This window comes from Dromiciops gliroides, chromosome 3 (genome assembly GCF_019393635.1).
Source record: "Dromiciops gliroides isolate mDroGli1 chromosome 3, mDroGli1.pri, whole genome shotgun sequence".
Classification (NCBI taxonomy): Eukaryota; Metazoa; Chordata; class Mammalia; order Microbiotheria; family Microbiotheriidae; genus Dromiciops; species Dromiciops gliroides.
Genome location: NC_057863.1, coordinates 595,080,818 through 595,108,700, shown reverse-complemented (window position 1 = coordinate 595,108,700; position 27,883 = coordinate 595,080,818). Strand labels below are relative to the sequence as shown.

General features: G+C 47.6%; 1 protein-coding gene across 2 annotated transcripts in view; it reads left to right on the top strand.

Moving 5' to 3' along the window:
- The first annotated feature begins 9,589 nt into the window (after window positions 1-9,589).
- RIMS3 (regulating synaptic membrane exocytosis 3) overlaps window positions 9,590-27,883 on the top strand; it is a 30,343-nt gene continuing 12,049 nt past the window's right edge. The window contains exons 1-4 of one of the 2 annotated variants that reach the window (XM_043995009.1): window positions 9,590-9,726; window positions 10,585-10,757; window positions 14,007-14,260; window positions 26,333-26,474. In XM_043995009.1, the coding sequence (XP_043850944.1) occupies window positions 14,038-14,260; window positions 26,333-26,474 (365 nt within the window). In that variant the 5' untranslated portion in view covers window positions 9,590-9,726; window positions 10,585-10,757; window positions 14,007-14,037. Of the gene's footprint in view, window positions 9,727-10,140; window positions 10,269-10,584; window positions 10,758-14,006; window positions 14,261-26,332; window positions 26,475-27,883 lie in introns of those variants that run through there. The other variant, XM_043995008.1, reaches the window with a different exon arrangement.

Sequence of the window (27,883 nt, the reverse complement as noted above, 5' to 3'; positions counted from 1 at the left end):
ATGGTTCAATCAGCATCTATACTCCACAGTTCTTTCTTTCTTTTTTTTTTCTTGGATTTGGAGATCCTCTTCTATCATGAGTTCCCTGGAACTCTTCTGTACCATTGCATTGGTGAGAAGAATATAGTCCATCACAGTAGGTCAACACTCAATGTTGATGATACTGTGTACAATGTTCTTCTGGTTCTGCTCATCTCACTCATCATCAGCTCACGTAAGACCCTCCAGGTTTCTCTGAACTCCTCCTGCTCATCATTTCTTACAGCACAATAGTATTCCATTGTATTCATATACCACAACTTGTCCAGCCATTCCCCAACTGATGGGCACCCCCTCAACTTCCAATTCCTTGCTACCACGTAAAGAGCAGCTATAAATATTTTTGTACATGTGGGTCCCTTTCCCCCTTCCATGATGAAATTCAATATTTTAAGGATCTTTCCAACTCTGACATCCTGTGTTCTAAGGTCTCTTCCAGCTCAAACAGGCTTTGTTCAAAGATTCCTCCCAAATCTACAATTCTTTGATTTGGTCCTTCCTCCATTCTGTGTACCTAGGAGCCCTTCCAGATCCAGCATCCTGAATGAGCTGAATTCTAAGGTCTTTCCCAGCTGAAAAAGTAGGAAAACTTCTTAAGTGTGAAAATTCTCTAGACCAAAGATGTTGGGAAGCAGGGAGGAACAAAAAGTTTGGGAAGAAAGAAGTATGGGAAGGAGAAAGGACCCTCTACCCAAAGGGCCTGTGGGAACTGGGGCGAAGGAAGTCTTCCCACAGTACTCCCCTGCTCCAAAAGCTTCATTGGTTCCCTCAGAATTTCACAGGGATAAAATTCAAACACCGCTGTTTAGTATTTAAAGCCCCTTATAATCTGGCTTCAACCTATCTCTCCAGAATGACCGCACATCACTCTCCAGCACATGTTACCTTCCAGTCCAATGAGACATATTTTCTATTGATTCTGGGGGCAGGTTCATAGGGGGCAAGATAGAGGTGGCTCTGATTAGCATCGGGATATCAAGGCATTCCAAAGACTTCTGGGGCGGGCCTGCATGTGGAGACAGCCTTCCCTGGACCCTCCAAGTGTCCTCTAGTGAGGGAAAGGGCAGCCACTCATTAGCATCACAGAATGTGGGGTTTGGGAAGAACTTCCCAAAGCATCTAGTCCAACTCATACCTGAACAAGAAGCTCCTCTGTAGCAACTAATAATAACAAGTCCCATTTATATAGAGCTTTAAGGTTTGCAAAGTGCTTTCTTCAGAACCTTACAGATGAATATGATAAGTAGTCATTAGACCGGTAGGCAGCAAGCATTGACTAAGAGCTTGCTATGTGCCAGGCATTGTGCAAAGTTCTGGGGATATAAACAGGAGCCAAAAGAAAAAACTGTCCCTGCCTTCTAAGAACTTAGGTTCTTTTTTGTTGCTATTGTTTTCGTGGGGCAATGAGGGTTAAGTGACTTGCCCAGGGTCACACATCTAGCAAGTGTCAAGTGTCTGAGATCCGATTTGAACTCAGGTCTTCCTGAATCCAGTTATCTACTGAGTCACCTAGCTGCCCCCAAGAGCTTACATTCTAAAGGAGGAAGGCGGGGCAGCTAGGTGGCGCAGTGGATAGAGCACTGGCCCTGGATTCAGGAGGACCTGAGTTCAAGTGTGGCCTCAGACACTTAACACTTACTAGCTGTGTGACCCTGGGCAAGTCACTTAACCCCAATTGCCTCACAAAAAAACCCCAAAACCAATAAATAAATAAATAAAGGAGGAAGCCAACACACAAAAGGGGGCAGGAAGGGAGATGGGAAAGGGCAGGGCTGCCCACAAGGGGCCATTGCAGCAAAATCCCTAGAATCCAAAGCTCTACCGAGAGAGGAATCAGCCCAGCCTTCTGTTTGAAAGACTTCCAGGGCCTGGTGTTTCACTGTCCCCCTTGGCAGCACATTCCACCTGTCATTAGCTCTGATTATTGGGAGCTTTTCATAACAATGAGCCAAAATCTTCCTCCTTGCATCTTCTACCTATTGCTCTGGTGGGGTCAAGTTTAATCCCTTTCCCAGACTGGCCACGGGAACCCTGCTGTCCAGACCAAAGTGTTGAAAGCTCAGGCACCCAGACCCTGGCTCTTCCCATTCCCTAGGAAGGGTCACCCAGGTAGGGGCCACAGGCTGGTTGCTCCCAGGCCACCGAGATTGGGCGTGGCTGGCCACAGGAGGGCATCTAGGTTCTATTTAGCAGCAAAGACAGATTGGGACCCAGCAGCATCCTGCTAGAGCAGAAGTTCTTAATGTTTTTGTGTCCCGATCCCCTTGGGCAATCTGGTAAACACTATGGCCCTCTTGTCAGAATAATAGTTTTAAATAATTGAAGGAAATCCTAGATTTCATTTAGCAAAATTTAATGAAAACAAAAGGTTAAATAGTAAAAACAAAGATGATTTCCCCCCAATTTCACAGACCCCCTGAAACTATCAGTGGACTATGAGTTATGTATCCCTGTTGTTGTTTTTGTCCTTCATTCTTGAAGAGAACCATGGTATCGGTGATGTAATGACTTGCACTGAATTGGATTTAAGTGAGGGAGGTCTGTGCAAGGTCACCAACCTCACTCTCTCCTCTAGAGCCATCTGAGTCCAGTGGCAAGATATAGATCAAAACAACTGGAGATGGCCCTGAATGTTTTAAGGCAATTGGGGTTGTGACTTGCCAAGGATCACAGAGCTAGTAAGTGTCTGAGGTGAAATTTGAACTCAGATCCTTTTGACTCTAAGGTCAGTGGTGTATCCATTGCCCCACCTAGCTGCCCCAATGCTACCCCTGTGCTAGAGATGGAATCCCCAACTTGGGAGGACTCAGACCTGAGTCCTGCCCTCAATCACTGTGAGCACCAAAGCCAAAGAAAAGGAGGTCATGGGGGTATAGAGGCCTCCCCTTGTAAAATAATAGTAATGATAATAGCTTACATTTATATAGGATTTAAAAAAAAAAAAAGGTCAGAGCTTGAAAGGACTATGGGAGAACATAGAACACGATATCAGAGCTAGGAGAGGGACCACAGACCTAGGCACTTGCTGTCAGCCTTTGGAATGAGGTAAAAGGGAAGCCCCCTCCCATCTGGCCTAGAAAGGCAGAAGTGTATGGGGAGTGGTACAGTGGGGAGAAGATGAATAAAAGGGATATCACTGTTGAAGGCTGTGGGCCCTTTAAGGAGGGAGACAAAAACAATTAGCCAGCCTGAGCATTGCATCAGCTGGAGCCAAGAGGGTCCCCTGGGAGGGGTGGGGTAGGGAAGGGGGGGTGGTACTGGTGGTTTTATTTCATTAGCACCATGTGAGTGCTCTCACCTCAGCCTGGCCTGATTGTCCCCTTCCTGCCCCTCCCTTATCCTCTGCCTCCCCCTTCCCCAAGACCGTAGGTTCTCTCATCTCCCTATTTTGACCTCAGTTTCCCCATCTATCAAAGGGGGCTTAACAAGCTCTCTCTCTCTCCTCTGTGTCTCTCTCCTCTCTCCTCTCTCTCTCTCTCTCTCTCTCTCTCTCTCTCTCTCTCTCTCTCTCTCTCTCTCTCCCCTCTGTGTGTCTCTCTCTCTCTCTCCTCTGTGTCTCTCTCCTCTCTCCTGTGTGTCTCTCTCTCCTCTGTCTCTGTCTCTCTCCTCCCTCTCCTCTCTCTCTTCTCTCTCTCTCCTGTGTCTCTGTCTCTCTCTGTCTCTTTCTCTGTCTGTCTCTGTCTCTCTATGTCTCTGTCTCTCTCCCTGCCCCTTTCTTCCTCTCCACTGAGGCATTGTGAGACAGGAATGGAAGGATAAATGAGAAAGGGCTTCAGTGTATTCAGCTTTCAGAGTAGTGGCAGAGCCCTGAACTGAGAATCAGATCTGGGTTGGAATCCCTACTCTGCTACTGACTGTGTGAATTTGACCTAGTCTCTTCCCCCTTCTATGCACCTCAGTTTCCTCATCTGTAAAATGAGTGGGTTGGACTCAATGATTTCTAAGGCCCTTCTGACTTTAATGGTGTTCTATGGGTCCTCCCTGCACTGACATTTCTGTTCTGTGTTCCAGTCGAATGTAGGCTCCTTACGGCTTCATTTTTGCCTCCATGCACCCAACATTCAGCACCAGGCTGTAGGAAGTGCTAAGTGTTTCTTAAATGGAATTAGATCCTAAAACCCTTCCTAGCTCTGACTGTGATTCTAAGAGGCGGCCAAGCCATGCCAGGGTTTAGCACAATAATTAAGGCCCAGAGGCAGGTTCTCTGCTCTTCCTTTTGGACCTGTGGCCTTTGGTATTCCCAGCCTCCTTTCCCCAATCTCCCCTCCCTCCACAGCTCTCATAAGACAAAGACTCAGCAATCGGAGCTCGGGGGAACAGCCTTGTTTACACATGGGCCACACACAGGGGGCCCATTCCCCAAGGCCTCCTTCCCTCTCCAGCTTCTCTCCCAGGGCAAGCTCAGCTATAGCCTTGTTGATGAAGCTGGGGGTCCTGGGTAAAGAGAGGCAAATTTAACCCTGGAGAGGTATGGCTGGCCTGAATCCGTGGAGGAATGGCCTTCCAAGCTGGCTCAGGAATGCTTGGAGAGATGTTTTCTGTAGCTTCCCATTGTCAGACTTACAGACTCTGCCAAATTATCCCCTTATGTTTACACTGAAGGGGATTTTTCAGCCAGCTTCACCAGTGTTCCCCCTCCTCACATTATCCCACTTCTAGCCCAGAAAGGATCCCATAGAATTCAGCTCCAAAGAAAGAAATGTGCAGTGCTTTGCAAGACTAGATGGGATGGTTCAAGGAATATCTGGGGTTTAAGATTTTCCCATTGCTCTTCTTGCCTAATAATAATCATCACAGCCACGAAAACTGAAGCAAACAGGTCAAATGACTTGCCCAAGATCACACAGCTAGTAAGTGTCTGAGGCTGGATTTGTATTCAATTCTTTCTGATTCTAGACCCAGTGCTCAAACGACCATGCCACCAAGCAAGCTGATGCTCACTTAGTTCAACTCACTTGGCTTCAGTCACTCTACTCTGGCTGGGCTCAAGGCTAGTTTCTCTTTGTCCACCTTTCACTGAGGCCTCCCCTGAGCCATGGATAAGATAGAAAAGGCCTAGAACCTGCCTTTGGGGAGCAGGGGAAGAAATTTATGAGTGGGAGTTCATAGAAATATAAGTTATTGTAATTATCATGGGGGTGGTATATGGAGAGAGAATTCACTGTGAGCTGTTGTAGTAATCGAGGAGGACTTCCTGGAGGAAGTGGAGTTCTAGTTGGGTCTTGAAAAGATTTGGAAAGGAGGGGAAAGCAGAGAAATAGCAAGAACAACATTGCAGAAGAAGAAATTCTGCTCTTCCCCCCTTCTTGGTCTCCTCCCCCAGGTTTCCTCTCCCAGCTCCTTGGAAGGAAGTAGGCAGAAGTACCATGTACAGAACAGAACCCTTGACAAACAGTTGGGTTCTAGTCCAAGCTTTTCTATCTACAGACCCACTGTATGACTTTGGACAAGTAACTTCATCTCTGAGAGCCTCCGCATCCTCTTTTATATAATGCATAGTCTCTGAGGATTTAGAATTCTAGGATTTCAAAGCATCTTTCCCCACCCGTTATCCCTGGGGGTCAAAATGAGCCCAATCTGGGCCTTCTCTCACTCACACTCTCCAAACTATTCACTACTGCTGTCTCTGGGGAGTGGGATCTTGACTAATGGGAAGAGTGCTGGACTTGGAGTCCATGGGACTGGGGTCTAAAGCTAGCCATGTGACTTTAGGCAAACCAGTTCTACCTGGGCCTCAGTTTCCCATCTGTAAAGAGAAGAGATTGGACTAAATAACCTCTAAGAGCCCTTTCAGCTCCAACATTCTGTGACTATCTGTCCATAGGATCTAGGCTGGGAAGCAGGAGAGTTTCTCTCCCTTCTTCCAGCAGAGAGACTGCCTGGGTAGTGGGGGAGGGGGGAAGAGAGGGTTGTAACAGGCTCTGCCCCTGAAGAAAGTTACTTTTTGAAATATTGATGAGGCTGCAAGCTTTGATCACTTGCCTTGTGGGCAAGGGGAGGGGGGCAGGGCCTGGGGCCTGCTGGGAAGCCCCAGGGACCCTCTGCCGGCTCCTCTTCCTACTGCCTGCCAGCCTGCCTGGCGACCACTGTCCGTGGTGCTGCCTGGATCCCAGGTCCCCAGAGCCACTGACCTATCCTCTCTTTCCCTCCCCCAACAAATTCCTGGAGTCCTATTGGAGCCTGCAGTTCTTGTCCCCTCCCCTCATCCAACCCATGGGTCCCTTAAGGGAGAGGGCTCCCCCATATTCAGCTCCTCCTTGATCTCTAGCCCCACCTTCAGTGGTCCCCCTAAAGCAGAGGGAGAAATCACAGCTTGTTAGAACACAGAACGTAGAATGTCAGAGCTAGGAGTAACCTTAGAGATCATTCAACCTAACCCCTCCCCCACTTTATAGCTGAGGATACTGACACATTGGGAAAAAAATCTGCTTACCCAAGGTCAGATCTCAAGTGAGCAGAGCCAGGGCCAGAACCTAAGTCTTCTGGCTCCCAGCTTAGGATTCTAAAACATTATACTTCCCCTGCCCCTGCCCTGAGTCATGTGGTATTGCAATAAACAACACTAGCCCAAACCCCTGATCACCTGGCCTGCTCCCCCAACCTCACCCCAGGGCTACACTCAAAGGGCTCAGTCTGGTCAAGAAGTTTTCAACTCCCAGTGTCAATTCCTTTGACTCCAACCAAGGTCCAGTTGTAATGGGACAAAAAACCCAATGGGGGGGGGCAGCTCAGTGGATAAAGCACAGACCCTGGATTCAGGAGGTCCCGAGTTCAAATCTGGTCTCAGACCCTGGGCAAGTCACTTAACCCTCATTGCCCCACAAAAAACCAAACAAATAAAAAGCCCCCAATGCATGGTCTTCTCCCTTGTCTTAAGGAGGAGGGAAAGTTTCCTTCTCTTTTCCTACATCTCTGACCAATCTTCCCCTGTTTCTGCTAACCCCCTTTTAACTCCCACACCTTAAACTCAAGTAGTCCACAAGGCTTTTTGCTCTCTATATATACTCTCTCTCTTGGCAGTCTCATTCACTTCCATGGCTTCATGCAAATAAGCCCCCAAATCTTGATTATATAAAAATAAAGAACGTTTACGCAATCAGATTTCCATCTTCAGCTCCGGCCTCTTCCGAATGCTTCAGATCCACAACTCTACCTGCTTTCAGGGCATGTTCACCTGAATGTCCAGCCCCATACCTCAATCTCAACCTGTTCAGACTGAGCTTATTCTTTTCCTCTGAACCTGCTTGTCCTTCTGTCATTGTTATTTCCTGGCTGTGGTGCCATCATCTACCTGGGCTCTCTTGTTTCTAACCTTGTGGTTATTTTTGACTCTTTCCTGTCTCTCACCTCTTGTGTTCAATCAATGACCAGAGTTTGTAAACTCCCTAAGCTGTCTGCTCCTCTGGAGTCTCACCCATCAATTGAGTTCAATCCCTCATTAGCACCCACCTGCACTATTCAATAATTTCTCAACAAGTTTTACCATTTCCTTTCTGTCCCTTATCTAATACATCCTTATCTTCCTGATGATTAGAATTGGAGAATTTCAGAGAAGTTCAGGGGGCCTCTAGAACAACGTGAGCTTGATAAAAAAAAATTCACAGTGCATATTTAGACCAGGAAGAGATGGTAGAAACCATCTAAATCCAACCCCCTTATTTTACATATGTGAAAGTTGAGGCTCCAGGAGATAGAGTGATGTTGTTGCTAGTGACCCTGGATAATTCACTTAACCATTCTGTGCCTCAGTTTCCTAATCTGTAAAATGGAGATAATAATAGCAACTATTTCACAAGGTCGTTGTGGAGATCCTATTTAAAGCACTATATAAATGCTAAAAGTGTTCAGAGTCCAAATTCAAATCCAGACCCTGTGATTTCCAAATACGGTCTTCTGTCTACTATGCCATGATGCTTCCCCTACAAAGCCCTCCACAATACAAGGAGTCATCATGCCACTTTTTCTTTCAAAAATGTTCTGTGGGGGCAGCTAGGTGGTGCAGTGAATAAAGCACCAGCCCTGAGGACCTGAGTTCAAATCTGGCCTCAGACACTTGACACTTACTAGCTGTGTGAGCTTGGGCAAGTCACTTAACCCTCATTGCCCCACAAAAAAATGTTCTGTGGCTACCTATTGCCTATTTAATTTAATTGCCCTATTTAATCGGTTGATTAAAGTTCAAACCTCTTTCCCTGTCACTCAAGTTCTTCCACAACCCCATGCCATCCTGTTTTCAAGTTTTCGCTTCTACATTTTTCTCTATGCCTGAAATGTCTACCTTCCCTCCCTTAAATTCATTCATTCTTTAAAACTTAATTCAAATGCCGCTTCTTCAGGAAGCCTCATCCTGACTTGGGTAATGAGCACCCTCCTCATCCATCCTCATGTAGTACTGCTTAATTTTGCAGCACTCTAATACTCGTAGGTCGTAATTTGTGGTATAGTTATCTGTTGATGTCCCTCTGTGAGACTCATGGACTCCACAGGGCTAGGGAGAAAGATTGGGTTGTCTAAAATATGCTTCTTCCCCAGCAGTGAGTCCAGGGGGCTGCCTATAGTAAGCACTTATTTGTTGAACTGAAGACACATGCCTAGCTGTAGCCTCTCCATCCAGCTGGTCTACAGACCAGCCTGGAAACACCCAAAGGAGAGGCTGAGCCTGAGGGCTGGAAATCTGAGGGAAACAGGGGAGGGAAAAAGGAGTCTTTTGGGAGTGGGGATGGGAGATGCCAGGTCTGTGATTTCCAGTTCAGGAGACTGATACTGGACTAGCTAGATGCTGTGCCCCGCCTTGCCTGTCCAGCTCTGTCAGAGACCTTTGTAGTCCTGCCTTTCTATCCCTGAACTCTACTAAATACCTGATTGAGTTACTGTTTGCCTGGCTGTGTGACTCTGGTTGAGTTCCTTCATCTCAGTGGGCCTCAGTTTACTCTTCTGTAAAATGGAAAGTAGTTGGACTGGACCAATAACACAAGCCCTTTTTGGGCAGGGTTTGTTTCATTTTTACACAGCAGAGTGCCTTGCACATAGTAGGTGCTCAATGTATGTTTGTTGAATGTCTAAGGGCCCTTCAAACCCCTCTTTGGGGCCTCAGTTTCCTCCTCTGTGAAAAGGTGGGAGGGTATATGGTGGTAGATGATCTCTGAGGACCTTTTAAGATATCTGGGTTTGAGTCTCTGTCCTAATCTGTGGCCCAAGAAAAGAGGAGAAATTGGGATCTCAAGGAACCCCAATCCAACTTGGGCCGCGCCCCTTTCCCCCCCTCCAACCCCTTCCCAGGTTGGGCTGGAGAATTGGGTCAGCATGGTTGCCATGGAGATGAGATCTGCTCCCTCCCCCGCCCCCCTCCCTCCGGAAACCTTCTCTTTGCTCCTTCTTTGTCGTCGCCCCTCCTGCCACCAGACTAGGCTCTGTGTGTGTGTGTGTGTGTGTGTGTGTGTGTGTGTGCGCGCTTGCAAGAGTACGTGTATGTCTGTGTGTGGAGGGGAGAGAGAGAGAGGGAGGGAAGAAGGGAGGGAGGGGGAGGAGAGAGAGGGAAGAAGGGAGGGAGGGGGAGGAGAGAGAGAGAGAGAGAGAGAGAGAGAGAGAGAGAGAGAGAGAGAGAGAGAGAGAGAGAGAGAGAGAGACGGATGGACGCACAGGCTCAGAGCTCTGCCTGAACCTCACCCTCAGACTCTGCAGTTGCCGGTAAGACACCCCAATGCAAGCAGCCGTGTGTGTGTGTGTGTGTGTGTGTGTGTGTGTGTGTGCTTGTGTGCCTGTGGGTCTCTTAGCTTGTCTCTGTGTATGTCTTCCTGTATGTTTGCATGCACGCCTCTATGGCCACCTCTCCATGAGCATCTCCCTGTGGGTCCAGCCCTCTGTGGTTGTGTGTGTGAGTGTGCATATCATAGTCCCTCTGTGTGCACTTCTGGTCGGGGATCTGTTGGCCCGGACTCTGGGGAGACAATCCCCTACAACCCAGGGCAGACACGTGCCTTGCTCTGTTCCTTGGCCATCTCTAGGTCTCTTAGGGCGTGTACTCAGAGTGCATCTGCTTGGGTTGTGTATCTCTGTGTGTGTATATACCTGTCTTTCTGTGTGTGTTTCATTCTGTGCTCTGTGTGTGCTTGCCTCTATGTCACTGTGTGCTTGTGGCTGTTGATGAATTGCCTGCTTCCTGGACATACCTGGGAGGCCATAGTGACCCCGTCAGCAGCCCCTAACCTCCCTCCTTGGGAGGAACCCAGGTTGGAAGGAGTTGGTGCTAGTGGTAACCTGGGGCCATCGGGGGAGTACACTGGTGTAGCCTATCAGGCCTGGGACTCATGTCTGTTCCTATTAGCAGAGTTGTCAGGCCTGAAAACAAGCAGAGGAACTGAGGATTTCCTCCCCATTGACTCTTGAAACCCCAACTGGGATGATGATACCTCTCCACCAGGCAGTGTTTGGGGGGGGTGCCTCTAGACCCCTGGATTAGACACAGATGGGACAGGGTTCTGGGCAAGAGGCCACCCTGGGGGCCCCTCCTCATTCTAACCCTTCCTCTGATGCCATCTCCTTCAGGGAATCCATCCTGATTACTTTGGGGTAACTGTGAGTGGACTTGGCTGGTAAATCAAAGGCTCCATTCCAATGGTCCAGGAGAACGAGCTCCTCAGAGGGGCCCCCCGGCAGCAGCGGTGGCAACGCTGATTCCACTGGGGATGCCAAGAACTGCACCCACATTTTCCCGTTTGGTGAGTTTAAGGTTTTTTGTTTGTTTTTATGGGAAGGGGATGGGTCACTCTTACAATCGAGTAAGAGGCTTTCTAAGCCAAGTAGAACCTTGCCTCATCTCCCCTCCCCCTGAGAGGGACCAGGCCCACACCTAGCCAGTAGCCCCTGGACCACTGGGGGGAAAGGGCACATCAACTACAAACAGACGTTTATCATGCACCTACTGCATGCAGGGTCCTTGTTCTCAGCTCTGGGGATTTAAAGATAAAATCGGCAGAAGCTCAGGGTGTGTGGGGGGAGATAGGGATGTCTGTGAGGTTGATGCTCCTGGCCCTCTGATGGCAAAAGAGGAGATACTGCTATGAAAGGAAATGGCTCTTACTTGCCATACGTTTTGGGGGTAATTCCCTCATCCTCTCTGGAATTCTTGTTGATCCATCTGTGAAATGGGACTGAGAATCCAAACTCAGCCTCCCTCAGGTTGTCTGGGCTCAGTCTGGGTGCTGCTACTAAGTCACCTTGTGACCTCATGCAGGTCCCTTGAGTCTTGTTTTCTTCATCAGTGATGGGGGTGGGGGTGGACCTTGATGATATGGAAGATCTACTTCAACTTCTGACATTCTGTTCCCAGGCCCTTCAGGTTTGTATAAGAGTATGAGTTCACCCCAGGGAACAGGCTGTCCTGCTGGCTTGTTGGAAGGGCTAGTTGACCAGTCAAGATGGACATATAGATGTACTTGACAGGCACGGGCCTTGTTGAGAGCCCCACCCCCACTGGCTGGGGCTGGGGCTGGAGCCAAGGCCGAGGGGAGCTGTCCTACTGGGCATTGATGAGGGATGAGTAGGCAGAGGGCAGATGGGTTCAGGCCAAGTCTTTGAACACACATCCAAGTCTCTCAGCATTAAGTCCTTGGGCACTAGTGGTTTAGCAGCCAGAGCTAGCAATGGGACACTGGGGACTAGATAGGAGGTGGGAAGGACCCTAGGATCCATGGCTTTTGAGGACAGGATATGAGGAGTCAGTCCTCCCTACCCTAAGAGTCTAAGGGCTTTCTTTGGGGGAGCAGTAGAAGTAGATCAGAAATAAGGTCTCCATAGCAGGTAAGACTTGCAGTATGGGGCTCTTTAATTTAATAAGGTACCTAAAGGAGGCAGGGGAAACATGGAGGGGGAAATTCTTTCCCTGGAAGAGGTAGATTAAAATCAGGCTGAGAAAGAAAGGATGAGAAAAATGAAAAAAAAAAAACCAAACCAGGAGGTCATCAAATCCACTCGACATATGCTGAGTATAATTGTTTGGGTTCTTGGCCTCTAAATCTCTATCTCAGTCTGTACCTCAACTTCCTCTTCTATAAAATATGGAAGTTAGACAAGATAGTCTAAAGTAACTTCCAGCTCTGACAATCCATGTTCTAATATTCTGTATCCTTGGGCTGCTTTTAGCTCCTATTCTATGTTCGGTTTGATCATCCTGTGCACATCTTTTTCCTGCTCTGATGTTGTGTTCTGTGTTCAAAATTCACTCGGGCTTTGATGTTCTGTGTTTCATGTTCCAAGGTCCCTTCCACCTCTGACATTCTGTGTTCTATCTTCAGATTACTTTCTGCAGTGTGGTCTGTGTCGTTCCCAATGTACTGTCCAATTTGGACATTCTATGCCCTGTGTGTTAGGATTGCTTCCAGCTTTAACAGTCTTTCTTCTGCTTTTAAACATTCTAAGCACAAGGATTCCTTCTAGCCCTAATATTCTATGTTCTAAGTTGCAGAATTCCCTCCTGCTATGACAGTCTATTATCTAAGATTCCTTGTATTTCTGATATGTCATGTTCTATCCTCTGCCCTCAGTTCCACCCCTCTGGCCCATCCCTCTGCTGTCATCCAGGGGAATGAGTGTCGTGGGGTGGACATGGGCAGGAGCCAGTGCTCTGGAAGGCCTAGAAAGAGTGCTAAGGGGGTAGATATGTGTCCCTTGGGGAAGAGAAGCTGCCTTGTGAGTTCTTTTCCTGGGAGCTGAGCCCCTGAAACCCGAGTCCCCAGAGTTGTACATGAATACCAAGTAAACAAAGAAGAAAAGAAGGCAGTCTTGTAGGAATCAAGTCAACAAGTATGTAGGAAGTGCCTGCTATGTTCCAGGCACTGTCATAAGCACTGATACAGTGTAAATGACCCCAGTCTTGTAATTAGGAGACCTGATTCTGGTCCCCCTGACTCACTTTGTGACCTTGATCAAGTCCCTCTCCCCTTCTGGACTCCAGTTTCCTCCTCTGTGAAATAATATAGTGAAAAGAACACTACTAGGGTTGGAGATGGAGGAACTAGATTCAAATCCCCCTCTTCCACTTACTACTCCTGTGACTTTGGGCAAGGAACAACTCCTCTGAGCCTCAGTTTCCCCAACTGTAAAAAGGGTGGGCTTGGCTAGAGAGCCTTTAAGGTCCCTTCTAGCTCTAAATCCAGGGTCTCTAAGTATCCTTCCAGTTCTCACCTCCATGAGTCTCCTGTGGATTGAATATACTGGGTCTTGGGCCACTGGGTCACCACCATCCTCATCCCTACAAATTCCCCCATCGGTCAGGTCCCTGAGGCACAATTTGATGCTGTCTGATCCCTAGGATTCAGGGATGATGGGGTAGCTCCTGCTGGGCCAAGCTGACAGTTTACCTTTCCTGGAAGTCAGAGGATCTGCCCTATGAGAAGAGGAGGGGTGTCAATTATTCACAAGGGGGAAGAAAAATGAGCCACTGAGCTGGCTGAGTGGGATTCCACCCCCTTACCTGTTCTTGGCACTTCCTGGAGGTGGCAGCCGCTGACCAGCCTAGCTCTAGTTTTTGCTTCCTTTGGCTGGACTTCAGCATTGGGGAGCGGGGCTTGCAAAGGCAACTTTTAATCCTGCGGCCTAGGGAATGTACAACCTTCCCTTTAGGGCTCCTGTCTCAGGCCTCAGGGCCAGGAGACACAGTATTGCCTGAAAAGAGCCCCTGTTCTGAAGGGGAAGACAGGCTCCTGTGTTCTGGGAGCCCTAAGCTAAGGGAGGGAGAGAGTTTTGCCTCAGAGGAGTGTCCCATCTAAGGAGGAGCTGGATCGCCTGCTCTTTTTATCCTCGTGCATAGATGGAGCCACTGACAGCCCCCAGGATGGCAAGAACATATTGCTCCTGCCCTGGGTCCAGTTCCTCTACTTCAGCTGCAGCTGAAGGCTCAGGGTAAGGCTAGAACTGGGCCTGGTGGCAGGACTTTGATGACAAGTGACCCCTCTCCTTCCTGTCTCCAGTGCTGCCTGTGGGCCTGACACCTTCAGGACCATGTTTGATGGAGAGCCAGGCACAGGCCCAGCAGCGTCCTCGCGGAATGTGGTACGCAGTTCCAGCATCAGTGGTGAGGTGTTTGGTGGCGGCGGGGAGCAGGCCGGGGGCACAGCCGGGGCCAGCACTGCCAAGAAGCGCCGCAGCAGTCTGGGGGCCAAGATGGCAGCCATTGTGGGCTTGACCCAGAGAAGCCGCAGCTCCCTACAACTACCCCAGCCAGGTAAGGGCATGGGTGAACAATGGGCAAGGCCCTTGGTGTAGCTGAAGGTCAGTCGTGGCCAGGTACCTGTACAGTGGCCTAGGCAAAACTAGAAGTCAGAGATAGAGACAGACAGAGACACACACAGAGAAAGACAGAGACAGAGAGAAAGACAGAGAGAGATATACAGAGAAACAGACAGAGAGAGGAGAGAGACACAGAGAGAGAAGGACAGAGAGAGACAAGAGAAAGAGGAGAGAGACAGAGAGAGGACAAAGACAGAGAGGAGGACAGACACACAGAGAGAGACAGAGTCAGACAGAGAGAGGACAGAGACAGAGAGAAAGACAAAGAGAGAGACATACAGAGAGACAGAGACAGAGAGAGGGGACACAGAGAGACAGAGAGAAAGACAGAGAGGAGAGGAGAGAGAGGAGAGGAGAGGAGAGGAGAGGGAAGAGAGAGAGAGAGAGAGAGAGAGGAGAGAGAGAGAGAGAGAGAGAGGAGAGAGAGAGAGAATATGTATCTGTGTGCGTCTCTGACCTGCCTACAAGCTTTTGATGGGAAACTCACTCTGTACCCAGCAATCTGCAGAAAGGCATAGAGTCTCAGTCACACAACATACAGTCTTACAGGGACAAAAACATAAATATCAATGCCTAAGACGTTGCCAAGAAGAGGCAGATGCAGTCATCCATAAAATATAGGTGCAGTAGTCAGAATATACAACCATGTCCATACAGAGACTCATGGCTTGGTCTTCAATCCATTGACCAATTCGAAAACTCAAAAGGCTTTTGATAAATGCTCCTATATGCCAGACACTGTGCTAAGTGTTGGGGACACCGAGACAAAAGTGACTAGCCCCTGCACTCAGGCTATATTCTACTGTGGGAGACAGGCATGTCCATACATCCATCTTATACACAGCTGCATACAGCTATAAGAAGATTTTGGAAGGGAGGACACCAGCAGCTGGAGGAGAGGAAAAGTCTCATGGAAAATGGAACTGGAGCTGGAGCTGGAGCTGGAGCTGATTCTGAAAGGAAATTAGGGACTCTAAGAAGCAGAGGGGAGGAGATGGCACATTTCAGGCATGGGGGATGGCTGGTGACATCTAGGACTCAGAGATGGCAAATGAAGCCCAATGTACGAGGAGCAGCCAGAAGTCCAGCTCCACTAGACAGTGGAGTATATGAAAGGGCTGTTTAAACAAGGCTGGAAAGGTGGTTTGGGGCCAGCTTGTGAAGGCTTTAAATATCAACCAGGAGAATTTGTATCTGTTCGTGGAAGTAATGGGGGCCAATAACATTTATTGAGGGAGGATGCAGGCAGCAGGCTTTAGGGACATCCCTTGGCAACTGTATGGAGAATGACCTGGAAATGGGTAAGACTTGAGGTGGAGAGACCAATGAACTGAAATCACTCACACGTGGCTTTTTCTACCAAAGAAAATTATCTTTATACTGAGCCAAAGGGCCCAACAGAGTTAAATTCAGGGTAAGAGAACAATGAGTCAGACAACTCCAGCTGTTCTCCAGGCCCACAAGACCAGTGTCTCACTGTGCTGAAAGGATTGGTGGGGTATGATTGCTGAACCACCATGGGGTCTTCTGGAGAGCCCTGGGGAGATGGAAGAGGTGTCTCTTAGATGAACATATGCAAATGTCTTGACTTTCAAAGAGGAAAGAGGATGGAACCTGACAATAAAACCTTTATTAGCTATCTCATTGGGTTCATTGTGAAGATCAAAGGAGATGTAGAATGCTTTGTAACCTTAAAATGCAATAGAAATGATAGCTATTATAGTGGTGGGTGGTGGTGGTGGTGGTGGTACTCAAACAGCAATAGACTGTATTATTAAAGGGATGGTTTGTGAGCATTTAGAAAGGAAAGCCACAATCATGAATTCATCCAGACAATCATACCAGAGTAAGTTTCATTCACATTTTGACAGGGTGGCTAGATGATAGATCAGGGGAAAGATGTAAATTTAGTAACCTTTGACTTATGTGCCCAGCACAATGCCTGACACACATTAGGTGCTTAATAAATGCTTTCTGGTTGAGTGAGGGATTGTTAGCAAACCACTAGACAAATTTCTTATGATATATGTATTTATGGGTACCTATTAGAGCTAGAATTTGGAAATGAACCCAGAGTTTGGTGGTAAATGGATAAATGCCATCCTAGAGACTTAGCAGCATACCCCAGGGCTCTATTCTTGGTTCTATTGAATTCAATATTTTTGTCACTATTTTAGATAAAGAAATAGGTGACATGCTTGTCAAATTGGCAGATGACATGAAGCTTGGAGGGAAGGTGACACACTGGCAAAATCAGGATCACAAATGCTTTTCAAGAGTATGAATGATGGGTTCATATTTAATAAGATGCATCTTAATAAAGATAAATTCCAAGCCATTCATGTTGGATAAAAAGAAACACACACATACATGTGGGAATGGGAAGATCAGCTAGGCAGCCATTTGTATACAAAAAGGTCCAGGTGCCTTAATGGACTTCAAGCTCAATATGGTCAACAGGAGGCAGCTAGATAAAGGTAGATAAAGTTCCAAATCCAGCTCAGACACTTGACAGTTACTAGCTGTGTGACCCTGGGCAAGTCACTTAACCCTCATTGCCCCGCAAAAAAACAAAACAAAAAAAATATTATGTGTGTGGTGTGTGTGTGTGTGTGTGTGTGAGAGAGAGAGAGAGAGTCAACAAAGAGTTATGGCAGCCTAAGAAATGAACATGACCATCCAGACTCAAACACTTGACACTAGCTGTGTGACCTTGGGCAAGTCACTTAACCCTCATTGCCCCAACAAACAAACAAACAAAACAAAACAAAAACAAACAAAAAAGAAATGAATGTGACCTTAGGCTACATGGAAGGGGAAACAGTGGCCAGAGGAAGGAAGGGTGATAACTCCACAGTCCTCTGGTCTGATCAGACAACATCTGGAGTATTGTGTTCAGACCTGGGTACCAATTTAAGGATGACTTGATAGGCTGGAGAGAATACAAGAAAAAATAGCCTGGATGGGGAGGGGACTGGAGTCTAGATGATAGGGGAAAAGGTTTAAGAACCAGGCATGTTGTAGCTGGAGAAGATAAAGCCTAGGAAGGGATGCAGTCACTGGTCGTCAGGTATCCGAGAGGCTGCCATGGAAGAGAGATTAGATTTGCTCTGCCTCTGTCTCAGGCAGATGCACAATCATAAACATGCACATGGTCAGAGACAGAACAGTCCTAGATCGTTAGAACCGGCACAATCATTAGACACCCCTTCACTAGACAGAGGAGGAAAATTGAGGTCCGAAGATGGGGAATGGGTCTGCTTCAAGGCTACACAGTCAGTGAGGTAGTGGGGGAGCTGAGATTAATCCACAGGTTTACCTACTTCCATGTCCAGGAGGCTCTTATTTCCTACATCAGTAACACATACATCTTAAGTCACATGTAGCCACATAAAGCTATAAATGTACACAGTCACACAGGATCACATGCCCATACGCATCACAGACACCCTCTCACACAATTCCTATCTTCCTTCCTTTCTTTCTCTTACCCACATACCACACACTCACCACACTCAGAATCCCTACCACCCCTTGTTTGCTGCAGGTTTGTGACACCCCAGACGCAGCAGCTGGTTTTTGTTTTAAAACCTCTTCTTGCTTATTTTTGCTCAGAACAGCAAACCACTCCCCCCAGCCAACCTCAAAATAGGCTGCCAGAAGCTGGGGGAAAGGGAAAAGATAAGAGAGAGGAAACTCTAGAGACCCCAGGAAATGCTCCTCAAAGCTCCAGGTGGCTTTTGGAAAAGTCCTTTCCACCCTTTCTTAAAATGTATCCTTGGGGGGGGGGGCAGCTAGGCAGCACAGTGGATAAAGCACTGGTCCTGGATTCAGGAGTACCTGAGTTCAAATCAGCCTCAGACATTGAAACTTACTAGGCTGTGTACTCTGGGCAAATCACTTAACCTCATTGCCCCCACCAAAATATATATCCTTTGAGGGAAGGAGAGGAGGCCGGCTTCACTAGGATTTCATCTTCCCATCTGTGGGGCAGGGACTTATAGAGCTTGGCTAGGGTGGCTTCTTAGGAGAGGTTTGTTTGTCCCTTCATATTTTCTCGGAGATATTGTGGTCATAGGAATGATGGGGATGGGCTAAGGTTAGACAAGGGAATGTTGTCTGGGGGCACAGGGTGTGTGTCTGGGGATAGGGGACCAAGGAATGATGGAACATGACTATGAGCCAAGGAGCTGAAGTGTAAGGAGATGTTGAAAAAATGAGGTTTGGGGTATTTGGGGGTTAGGTCAAGAGAGGGGAGGAATGGAGTTTATAGGGGTTAGGAGTCTGCAAATTGGATGTTGAGGAAGCTGGGATGGAGGTTGCATGTCACTGGAGTTTGAAGGGGTTCATGAGGAGGAGAGAAGGGATCAGGGGAGAAGTCCCAGGCCCATACAGTAGGATTCAGCAGTCAGTCAAACATTTATTAAGGAGTAAAGTCAATGCTTTACTAAGTGCCTACATGTGCCAGCACTCTGCTAAGTGCTACAGAGATCAAGATAAAAACAAAGCAATCGTGTCCTCAAGGAACCTGCCTTCTAAGGGAAAATGCTTTTGCACATGTACAAAATAATAAGAGAATTCCACAAAGTGGGAGGAAGATAGGAAACCCACATGTTGCTTGAGTTGAGCTTTCCAGGAAGTTGGGTACCCAAAGAGGTGGAGGTGAAGGAAGAAAGCATTGCAGGCAGGGGAGATAGTTTGTTTAAAGATGCAGTCAGGCAATGGAATGTCAGGGATGAAAAGCAGCAAGAAGGCTAGAGAGGAAGTTGTTTAGTCCTGCTCTCTTGGGTCTGAGCATTTCTTCTGGAGTACGAGGTTCAATGCTGGGCATCACAGTTTCAGAAGGAGTTTAGGGGTTCAGGGCTTTGGGGCTCTAGTCTTTCGAGAAGTTGGGGTTTGAATCCCAGGAGTCAGGCTGAATAGTTGGGAAAGAATAGAGTAAAAGAGATGGAGGGGATGGCCCAGCTGTCCTATCCTATCCCTCAGTCAGAACAGACCTGAAATATTGTGCTCATTCCTGGAGACACCTTTTAGGAACTGAATATTGACAAGATGTAGAGGAACAAAGAGAAGAACCGTGGTGGGAAAGGGACTGGTGACCACACCAAAGATTGAAGGAATTGAAGATGTTTAATCCAAAGGAGGGGCAGGGTGTGACAATAGTTTTCAAGTATCTGAAGGGCATCTTTGTAAAAGGATTTAGACTTGTTCTGCCTGGCTCCACAAGGCAGGACTAGCAACAGCGTGTGGAAATTGGAGAGATTTCATCCCAATTTAAAGAAGGACCTTCCTATCATTTAGAGCTCCCCAAAAGTGGGGTGAATTAGCTTTAAATGTAGTGAGCTCCCTATCACTGGATGAAGATGCAGGATGATCACTTGTTTGTGGTTGTGTTCGAGGTTTCTGTCTTCAGCACCTGGGACAGCAGCCCCTCTTCCTCTGCCCTTGATCCTATTTTGATAGGAGGGTTGGGGACTGGGTGGTGAGGCAGTCTGATTCTCTCCAGCACATATGGCACTGTTCTCTGGCTTAATGTATAGCAAAATGTATTAAGATCAGAAAGCACTTCTGCCCTGAACAGGGGAATGAGGTTTAGATAGACATATATGGGACTATGTATTCCAAAATGGGAGGTAACATTATGCAAAGGAGTGTTGTCCTTGCAGCCAGGAGGCCTGAGCTCAACTCCTGTGTTACAAAAGTGCTATATAACACTGTTCTTACCCTCTCTGAGCCTCAGTTTCCTCATCTGTAAAATAAGGTTGTTGGGCTCTATTATCTCTTCCAACTCTGACATTCCATGGTTCCAAAATGTGCACACACATACACACACACACACCTCAAATTCAGAAAAGGAGAATACTGAACAACCCTCCCCCATGACCCATTAGAAATAATTTTGAAAGGGGCACTTAGGTTGCGCAGTGGATAAAGCATCGAGCCTGGATTCAAGAGGACCTGAGTTCAAATTTGACCTCAGACACTTGACACTTACCTAGCTGTGTGACCTGGGCAGGTCACTTAACCCTCATTGCCCTGCAAAAAAGAAAAAGAAGAAAAAAAGAAATATTTTGAAGAGGGGGAGAAAGAAAATGGGAAGATGAGAAAAGGAAAGAGAGAACCTCCAAAAGGTACCTAAAACATCCCAAGTTGAAATCTTTTTTGGGTTTTACTCTTTCTGGATACCCCCTTTTGTGTATATGTGTGTGAAGGGGACATTCTTCCCCCCATCCATCCATTTCTGCACTGCTAAGATTTACAGTCTCAGCTGGACATAGAGAGCTATGAGGCCTGGAACTGAGCAGTTCTGGCTACATCACTCTTTTTTTTTTTTGGCAGGGTAATGAGGGTTAAGTGACTTGCGCAGGGTAACACAGCTAGTTAAGTGTCAAGTGTCTGAGGCTGGATTGAACTCAGGTCCTCCTGATCCAAGGCCAGTGCTTTATCCACTGTGCCACCTAGCTGCCCCATGGCTAAATCACTCAGCCTCCACCCTGAGGCTCCATTCCCATAACTTTCAGCAGGTTTGCTGTCCCCTGGCCTGCTCTTATTCTTAGCTCAAAGTCCTTTTCCTAGTTTCTAACTCCAATCCTGATAACTACCTCTGCAGAGGGAAATCTTACATGTGAAACTGTGCAACCCTGAAGGACTTAGTAATTAGTGGGTGTTACTTTGTGATAGTGTCACCCTATGAATGTAACAGTTTGAAGTGACTGAATTTGGAGTCAGAGGACCTGGGTTCAAATTCTAGCTCTACCGACTATATGACTTTGGGCAAGTCACTTCCTTTTGGTTTTCCCATCTGTAAAAATAAGATAAGCCTAAATTATGTCTAAAGTCCTTCCAGCTCTAAATCCTATGTGACATTTACGTCTTCTGTATTTACAAATGACTCTGCATAAGCTACGGCTTATTATTTTAATTGTAACTTGTGTGACCATTTGTGACTTGATTTCTGTACTGCTGTTGTGCAACTATATCTGTGAGACCACCTGTGTGATCCTGTGTTGCCTCCTGTGCAGCTATACTGATGTTGTGTGACTATGTTTTTTTTTGTTTTTGTTTTTGTTTTTGTTTTTGTTTTTGGTGGGGCAATGGGGGTTAAGTGACTTGCCCAGGGTCACACAGCTAGTAAGTGTCAAGTGTCTGAGGCCGGATTTGAACTCAGGTACTCCTGAATCCAGGGCCGGTGCTTTATCCACTGTGCCACCTAGCTGCCCTCCCAATAGCACTTTTAAAACATAGTCACACGGGGGCAGCTAGGTGGCACAGTGGATAAAGCACCGGCCCTGGATTCAGGAGGACCTGAGTTCAAATCCAGTCTCAGACACTTGACACTAACTAGCTGTGTGACCTTGGGCAAGTCACTTAACCCTCATTGCCCCCAAAAACAAAAACAAAAAAGTGCTATTGGGTATCCTCTGTGTGTGTGTGTGTGTGTGTGTGTGTGTGTTTGCTATACTGCTGTTGTGGGACACTCACAACTGTAGCACACTAGGTGTATGAGCTGTGATTGTGTAACTGTGTGCTGCTGTTGTGCAAGCTCCTTTAAGCTTGGGTGGCTTTGGAGGACGTCTGTGACTCTCTGGGTGTTGCCGTTGGGGTAGAGGGTTCCACAGCCCAGACCCAGGTTACTGTCAGTGAGGATGCGCTCCTCTCCCATCCCCCCATCTCCCCATCCTGAAGGTAAACGGACAATAACGGCTCCTGGGGGAGGGGGAAGAGGAGGGGGGGAACCGCTCTCTGGCCAGGAAGGGTGTTACCATGGTAGCCAGCACTTGCGTCTCAAGCGAAGAAGCGTCCCACCCCTCAAGTCCTGCGCGGCCACCCCCACCACACTGAGTGTCCGAGCCCCTCCACACCCCACCCATGTTTTAGTCAGTACTTGGAACCCTCCCCTGGTGGGGCACGCCCCCAGGCAAACGCCCTCCTTTTGGGTCCTCACCTCCCTCCCTCCCCTGATTGGTAGGCATGTAGTTAATTTTCCTCCATTCCCACATCCCCCTCCCAGCAACAGCCAATGGATTCCACCAAGCCCATTCTCTTTCCCCCAACATCCCCCTCCCCCCCCCCAAAGCGGCAGCCTGGGGGATTGTGGAGGAGCGGGGGCGTCTCTGCATTGCGGAGGAGGTTACCATGGCAACCGAAGGAGGCGGAGAGGGGAGGGGAAGGAAGGGAGTTGCTGTCTTAAGGGGAACCTGCCCTCCCCCTCCGTGTTTCCCCTCCACAGACTGTCACCCTAGACCTCCTTCCCCCCAAGTCCTGCTTGTCTCAGAGGAGGGAGTTGAGTAACACTCCGCGCTCCTCCTCCGTTCCTCCTCTTCCCCACAACCTCTCTGGGCTGTATGGTGGTAACAGGCTGAGAGGCGCATTGGTCCGGGGATGGCGGGTTGTGGCGGAGTTTATTCATTGGGTAGGCGAGAGCGAGGCTGTACGATAGAGCTGATTTACAAGAGTTAGTTTATCTGTATTTTAGGACACGATGAAAAGATACGGGTTGGACGCTAGGCTTAAATGGTCTGACCCATGAAGGCGGCGTGTCAACCATTAACCGGCTTTAATAAATCAAGCATTTATTAAGCACCTGTTATGTGTCTGGACTTTTGCTAGGCAGTGGCGATAAGAAAGAAAAAGGAAGAAGGGAGGAAGGGAGGGAAGGAAAAAATGGAAGGAAGGGAGGGAGGGAGGGAGGGAAGGAAGGAAGGAAGGAGAGAGGGAGGTAGAGAAGGAAGAAATGGAAGGAAGGAAGAAGGGAGGGAAGGAAGGAAAGGAGGGAGTGAGGGAAGGAGGGGGAATGGAAAAAAGGGAAAATTTCAAACCTTCAAAGTGCTTACATTTGACTGGGAGGAAACACTATATACCTAGAAGGAAATACAAAGTAATTTCGAGACTCTCTGGGTCGGGGAGGGGGAAGATCAGGAAAAATGTCATGTAGGAAGTGACTGGAACTGAGCTTAGGCATTAGAGGTGAGGAGGGAGAACATTCATGGCACTGGGGATCAGCCATGAAGGAGATGGAATACTGTAAATGAGGAACATATTTAATTTGGAAATGTAGAATGGGAGAAAGGGAATAAGAGATCAACAAGCCTGGAAAGGTAGACGGGAAGCCCATTGTGAAGGTCTCCACATACCAAACAAAAGAAGGTATGTTTATCTTAGAAGCAGTAGGGAGTCACTTGAATTTCTTGAGCAAAGGAGTGACACAGTCAGACTTAGGCTTTAGGAGTCTCATTTTGGCAGCTCCTGTGGAGTCTGGATTGGAGAAGGAAGTGGGTTTCCAAGAGACTGGCCAAGGGATCTGAAATCAGCCAATGATGGGAATGAAGGTTTTAAATGACATGTTCATCAAGTTTGCAGGTGACACAAAACTAGGCAGGATAGACACCATATTGAGCAAGAGTCAGATCTTGATAGGCTACAACACTGGATCAAATCTAATCAAATTAAATTCAATATATGTAAAATCTTACTCTTTGGTTAAAAAATAAACTTCATGGGCAGCTAGGTGGTACATTGGATAGAGCACAGGCCCTGGGGTCAGGAGGACCTGAGTTCAAATCTGAACTCAGACATTTGACACTTACTAGCTGTGTGACCCTGGGCAAGTCACTTAACCCCAACTGCCTCACCAAAAAAACCCCACAAAAACCAAAAATAAACTTCACAAGTATAGGATGGAGGGCAGGTTTGGATAGACAACAGAGCTGAAGGTTTTGATGAACAGCAAATTATTGAATTTGCCCTGCCAAAAAAAAAAAAAAGTAGCAAGTTCTCCACCACTAGAGATCTTCAAATGGATGCTGGATGATCACTTGTCTGGGATCCTGTAAAGGGTAGAAGATAGATTCATTGGCCTCTGAGATCCTTTTGGGGGGGGGGCAATGAGGGTTAAGTGACTTGCCCAGGGTCACACAGCTAGTAAGTGTCAAGTGTCTGGGGCCAGATTTGAACTCAGGTCCTCCTGAATCCAGGACTGGTGCTTTATCCACTGCCCCACCTAACTGTCCCCCCTGAGGTCCTTTTTAAGAGATCTAAAGTGTGACCAAGTGGATAGCAGGCTGGACATGGAGTTGAGAAGACCTAGTTTTAAACCACACCCCTCACTTGTGATAGTTGTGTGACCATAGACAGTCACTTCTCTGTTTCTGAGCCTCAGTTTCCTCATCTATAAAAAGGAGATGTTAATATCTATCTCACAGGTTGTTATGTGTATGAAATGGGTGATAGGGTAATAATAAGCTGCTTTGCAAACTTTGGAAAGTTTTATACCTTTTCAATAAATAACAGTTATTGTTCCAACTTTGGGATTCTGTGTTTCTATAGTCTGGGTCAGGACAAGGAGATATTGGGGTCTGTGATAGTATCAGGTAAAATATCATAGCTTTTTTTTTTTTTTTTTTGGTGAGGCAATTGGGGTTAAGTGACTTGCCCAGGGCCACACAGCTAGTAAGTGTCAAGGGTCTGAGGCAGAATTTGAACTCAGGTCCTCCTGACTCCAGGGCCAGTGATCTATCCACTGCGCCACCTAGCTGCCCAATAGCATAGCATTTTAAAACTGAAAGAGACCTTGGAGATCACATAGTCAATCTCCTCTTTGCCCTCTGCAGTTTTAACAAATGAGGAAACCAAAAGTCGGAAAAGTGAGTGTTGTTATTCAATCATTTTTCAGTCACTCTTCATGACCTCATTTGAGGTTTCCTTGGCAAAGAAACTGGAGTAATTTGCCATTCCTTCTCCAGCCCATTTTACAGATGAGGAAACTGAGGCAAACAGGGTTAAATGACTTGCCCAGGGTCACATAGCTAGTAAGTGTCTGAGGACAGATTTGAATTCAGAAATGAGTCTTCTTGACTTCATAGCTAGTACTCTACCCACCTCACCACTCTCCTGCCTGAAAAGTGAACTGCCTGCTCCTAAACTACCCAGCTGAAGTCTGTGATAGTGTTAGGTAAAGGAATATTGGGTGGGGGAGGGGAATAGTTTTTATGATGGTATCAGGTTGAGAGGGAGGTCTAGATCTGGGCATATAGATGGGGGATAGCCTCAGGCAGAAGAGGCTTGCTCTCAGGATGATGGTGTTTATGATATTGTCACGCACGGAGAAGGGTGTTGGTCCAGTAGTGATGGGCTCTGAGATGGTGTCAGAGAGAGGTATAGGTATGAGGTGATGGGTATGTGAAAGTAGCAGGCAAACGGTAGGGTACTAATCATGGAGTACAAGAGTCTATATGTGGCCTCAGACTCAAATAGGGTGTTGGGATTTGTGATAAGGCCAGATGGCAGTGAGGGGTCGATCTGGCACTGATGGGCTCAAGAATAGTACTGGGTGGGGGCATTGGATAAAGTACTGGCCCTGGATTCAGGAGGACCTGAGTTCAAATCCATCCTCAGACACTTGACATACTTACTAGCTGTGTGACCCTGGGCAAGTCACTTAACCCCCATTGCCCTGCAAAACAAATATAAAAACAAAAGAATAGTACTGGGTGGAGAGTGGGGAGACCTGAGGTGGTGTTATTCATACCCTTTTGTCCCTGAGAGTTCATGACTTCAAGAAAGTCATATTAGGTCATTTTGGGCAAAAACTGGGGTGGGAGTAGGAGATGGGAATGAGTTTTGGCAATTCTGGGGTGTTTGAAGTACCTTGATCTTTGCTGAGGGAGGGATGTTCAAACCCATGGACCATGGGACTGGGGTCCCAGATATGGTATTTCTCTGTGTGTGTACAGGGGACTATGCCCCATCTCCTCCCAAATGAGGGTGAGGCCCTCCGCTCTCCCGGAAACCTTCTTCCTTGCTCCCAAGAAGGAATCAAGGGGAGGGCCATGGAGGCCTTAAAGACTTCCTTCCTCCTCCTCTCAGCCTGCCGGGGTCCTAAGCTCCTCAGCACAGAGGGGCCCCCAGTGATTGTGGCTCCCTCCTCCCTCCCAGGAAATCCATGCCACAGTCTTCCCTCCCTCCACTCTTCTGTGGCTGATGCCTGGGTTCTCTCTTTGTGCATTAGAAGGTGGAACTAAGAAACTACCGAGTAACATCAGGCGGAGCACAGAGACCGGCATTGCTGTGGAGATGAGAAGCAGGGTCACTCGTCAAGGGAGCAGAGAATCCACCGACGGCAGCACCAACAGCAACAGCTCGGATGGCACGTGCGTCCTACCTGCCTGCTCCCCCATTTCACCTGGGCATGGGGTGGGCTCAGGGACCCCTCCTTTGTAAGTGTCACAGATATCGCCTCAAAAGTCATAGCTTTTCAGGCTCAAAGAGACATTAGATGTTTCTCCCTTCAGGCCTCAGTTGTTCCATATGTAAAGTGGGGAGGTGAGGTTACTAGACATTTTCTGAGTTCTGGCATTCTATGGTTCTCTGATTCTCCTTCCTTCCCTCCCCCGACCTCCATACAGTCCAGAGGGGAAGAGGCTCCTATCCTCCAGAGGCACTAAGTACAGAATAGTGGTGAGAACCAACAATTGGAGGCCCAGACTCTGGGATTTTGGCCTGAACTTAAGGATGACAAGGCTCTGAGAAAGTCCTTGCCTGGGAGCCAAGAGACCTGTTTTCTAGTCTTGACACTTACCTCACTGTGGGGCCTTTGGGAAGCTCCTTCTCCTCTCTGAGCCTCAGTTTCCTCTTCTGTGAAATGGGGGGAATGGACGAGAAGATCTTTGAGGTCCCTCCCAGCAATTTGGTAGATAGAAAAAGCGTTGACCCTAAAAACGGAGGACCAGGGCTGCAACTCTACCTCTGATGTTTACTCCCTGTTTGATCTTGGTCAAGTCACTAGTCAGTCAATCAATTAAACATTTATGAAGCACCTACTATATGCCAGGCACTGTGCTAAATGTTGGGGATACTAAAAGAAGCAAAAGATGGTCCTTGCCCTCAAGGAGCTCATAATCTAATGGGGGAGCTCCCTGGCCTCAGTTTTCTCATCTGCAAAATAAGAGGGCTGTTCTATATGGCCTCTAAGATCCCTTACAGATCTATGATCCCACTCAATATTATCTACCCATCATTATATGACTTTTATGATCATTTCTCTTATCATGGATGGGTCTCTCTTCCAATGATCTCAAAGCACTTTTCAGAAGTGATTTCATTTTGTCCCTTGGAAGGGTGAGTTGACTTCCTCTTCCCCCTCCTGCCACTTCATATTTCTATAGCACTTTACCTTGTTCCAAGCATTGTGCTCCCTGTGGCCCATTGGTAAACTGTGGCCTAACAGTTTCCCCCAAATGCTATGGCCCAGTCCATCCCCCACCCCACTCCCCAGTCCCCTGTCAGACTGCAAACTCCATAAGAACAGAGGCTATTTTATCTAAATATGCCTCTCCCTCAGCCCTGGGCACAGGACCCCTGCATCCAATGAGCCTTAACCTTGACAACACCTTTCCTCACCTCAATCCTGAGGGATAGGTATTACAAATAGTATTATTATCCCCATTTTTTTTTGGTGGGGCAATGAGGGTTAAGTGACCTGCCCAGGGTCACACAGCTAGTAAGTGTCAAGTGTCTGAGGTTGGATTTGAACTCAGGTCCTCCTTAATCCAGGTTCATT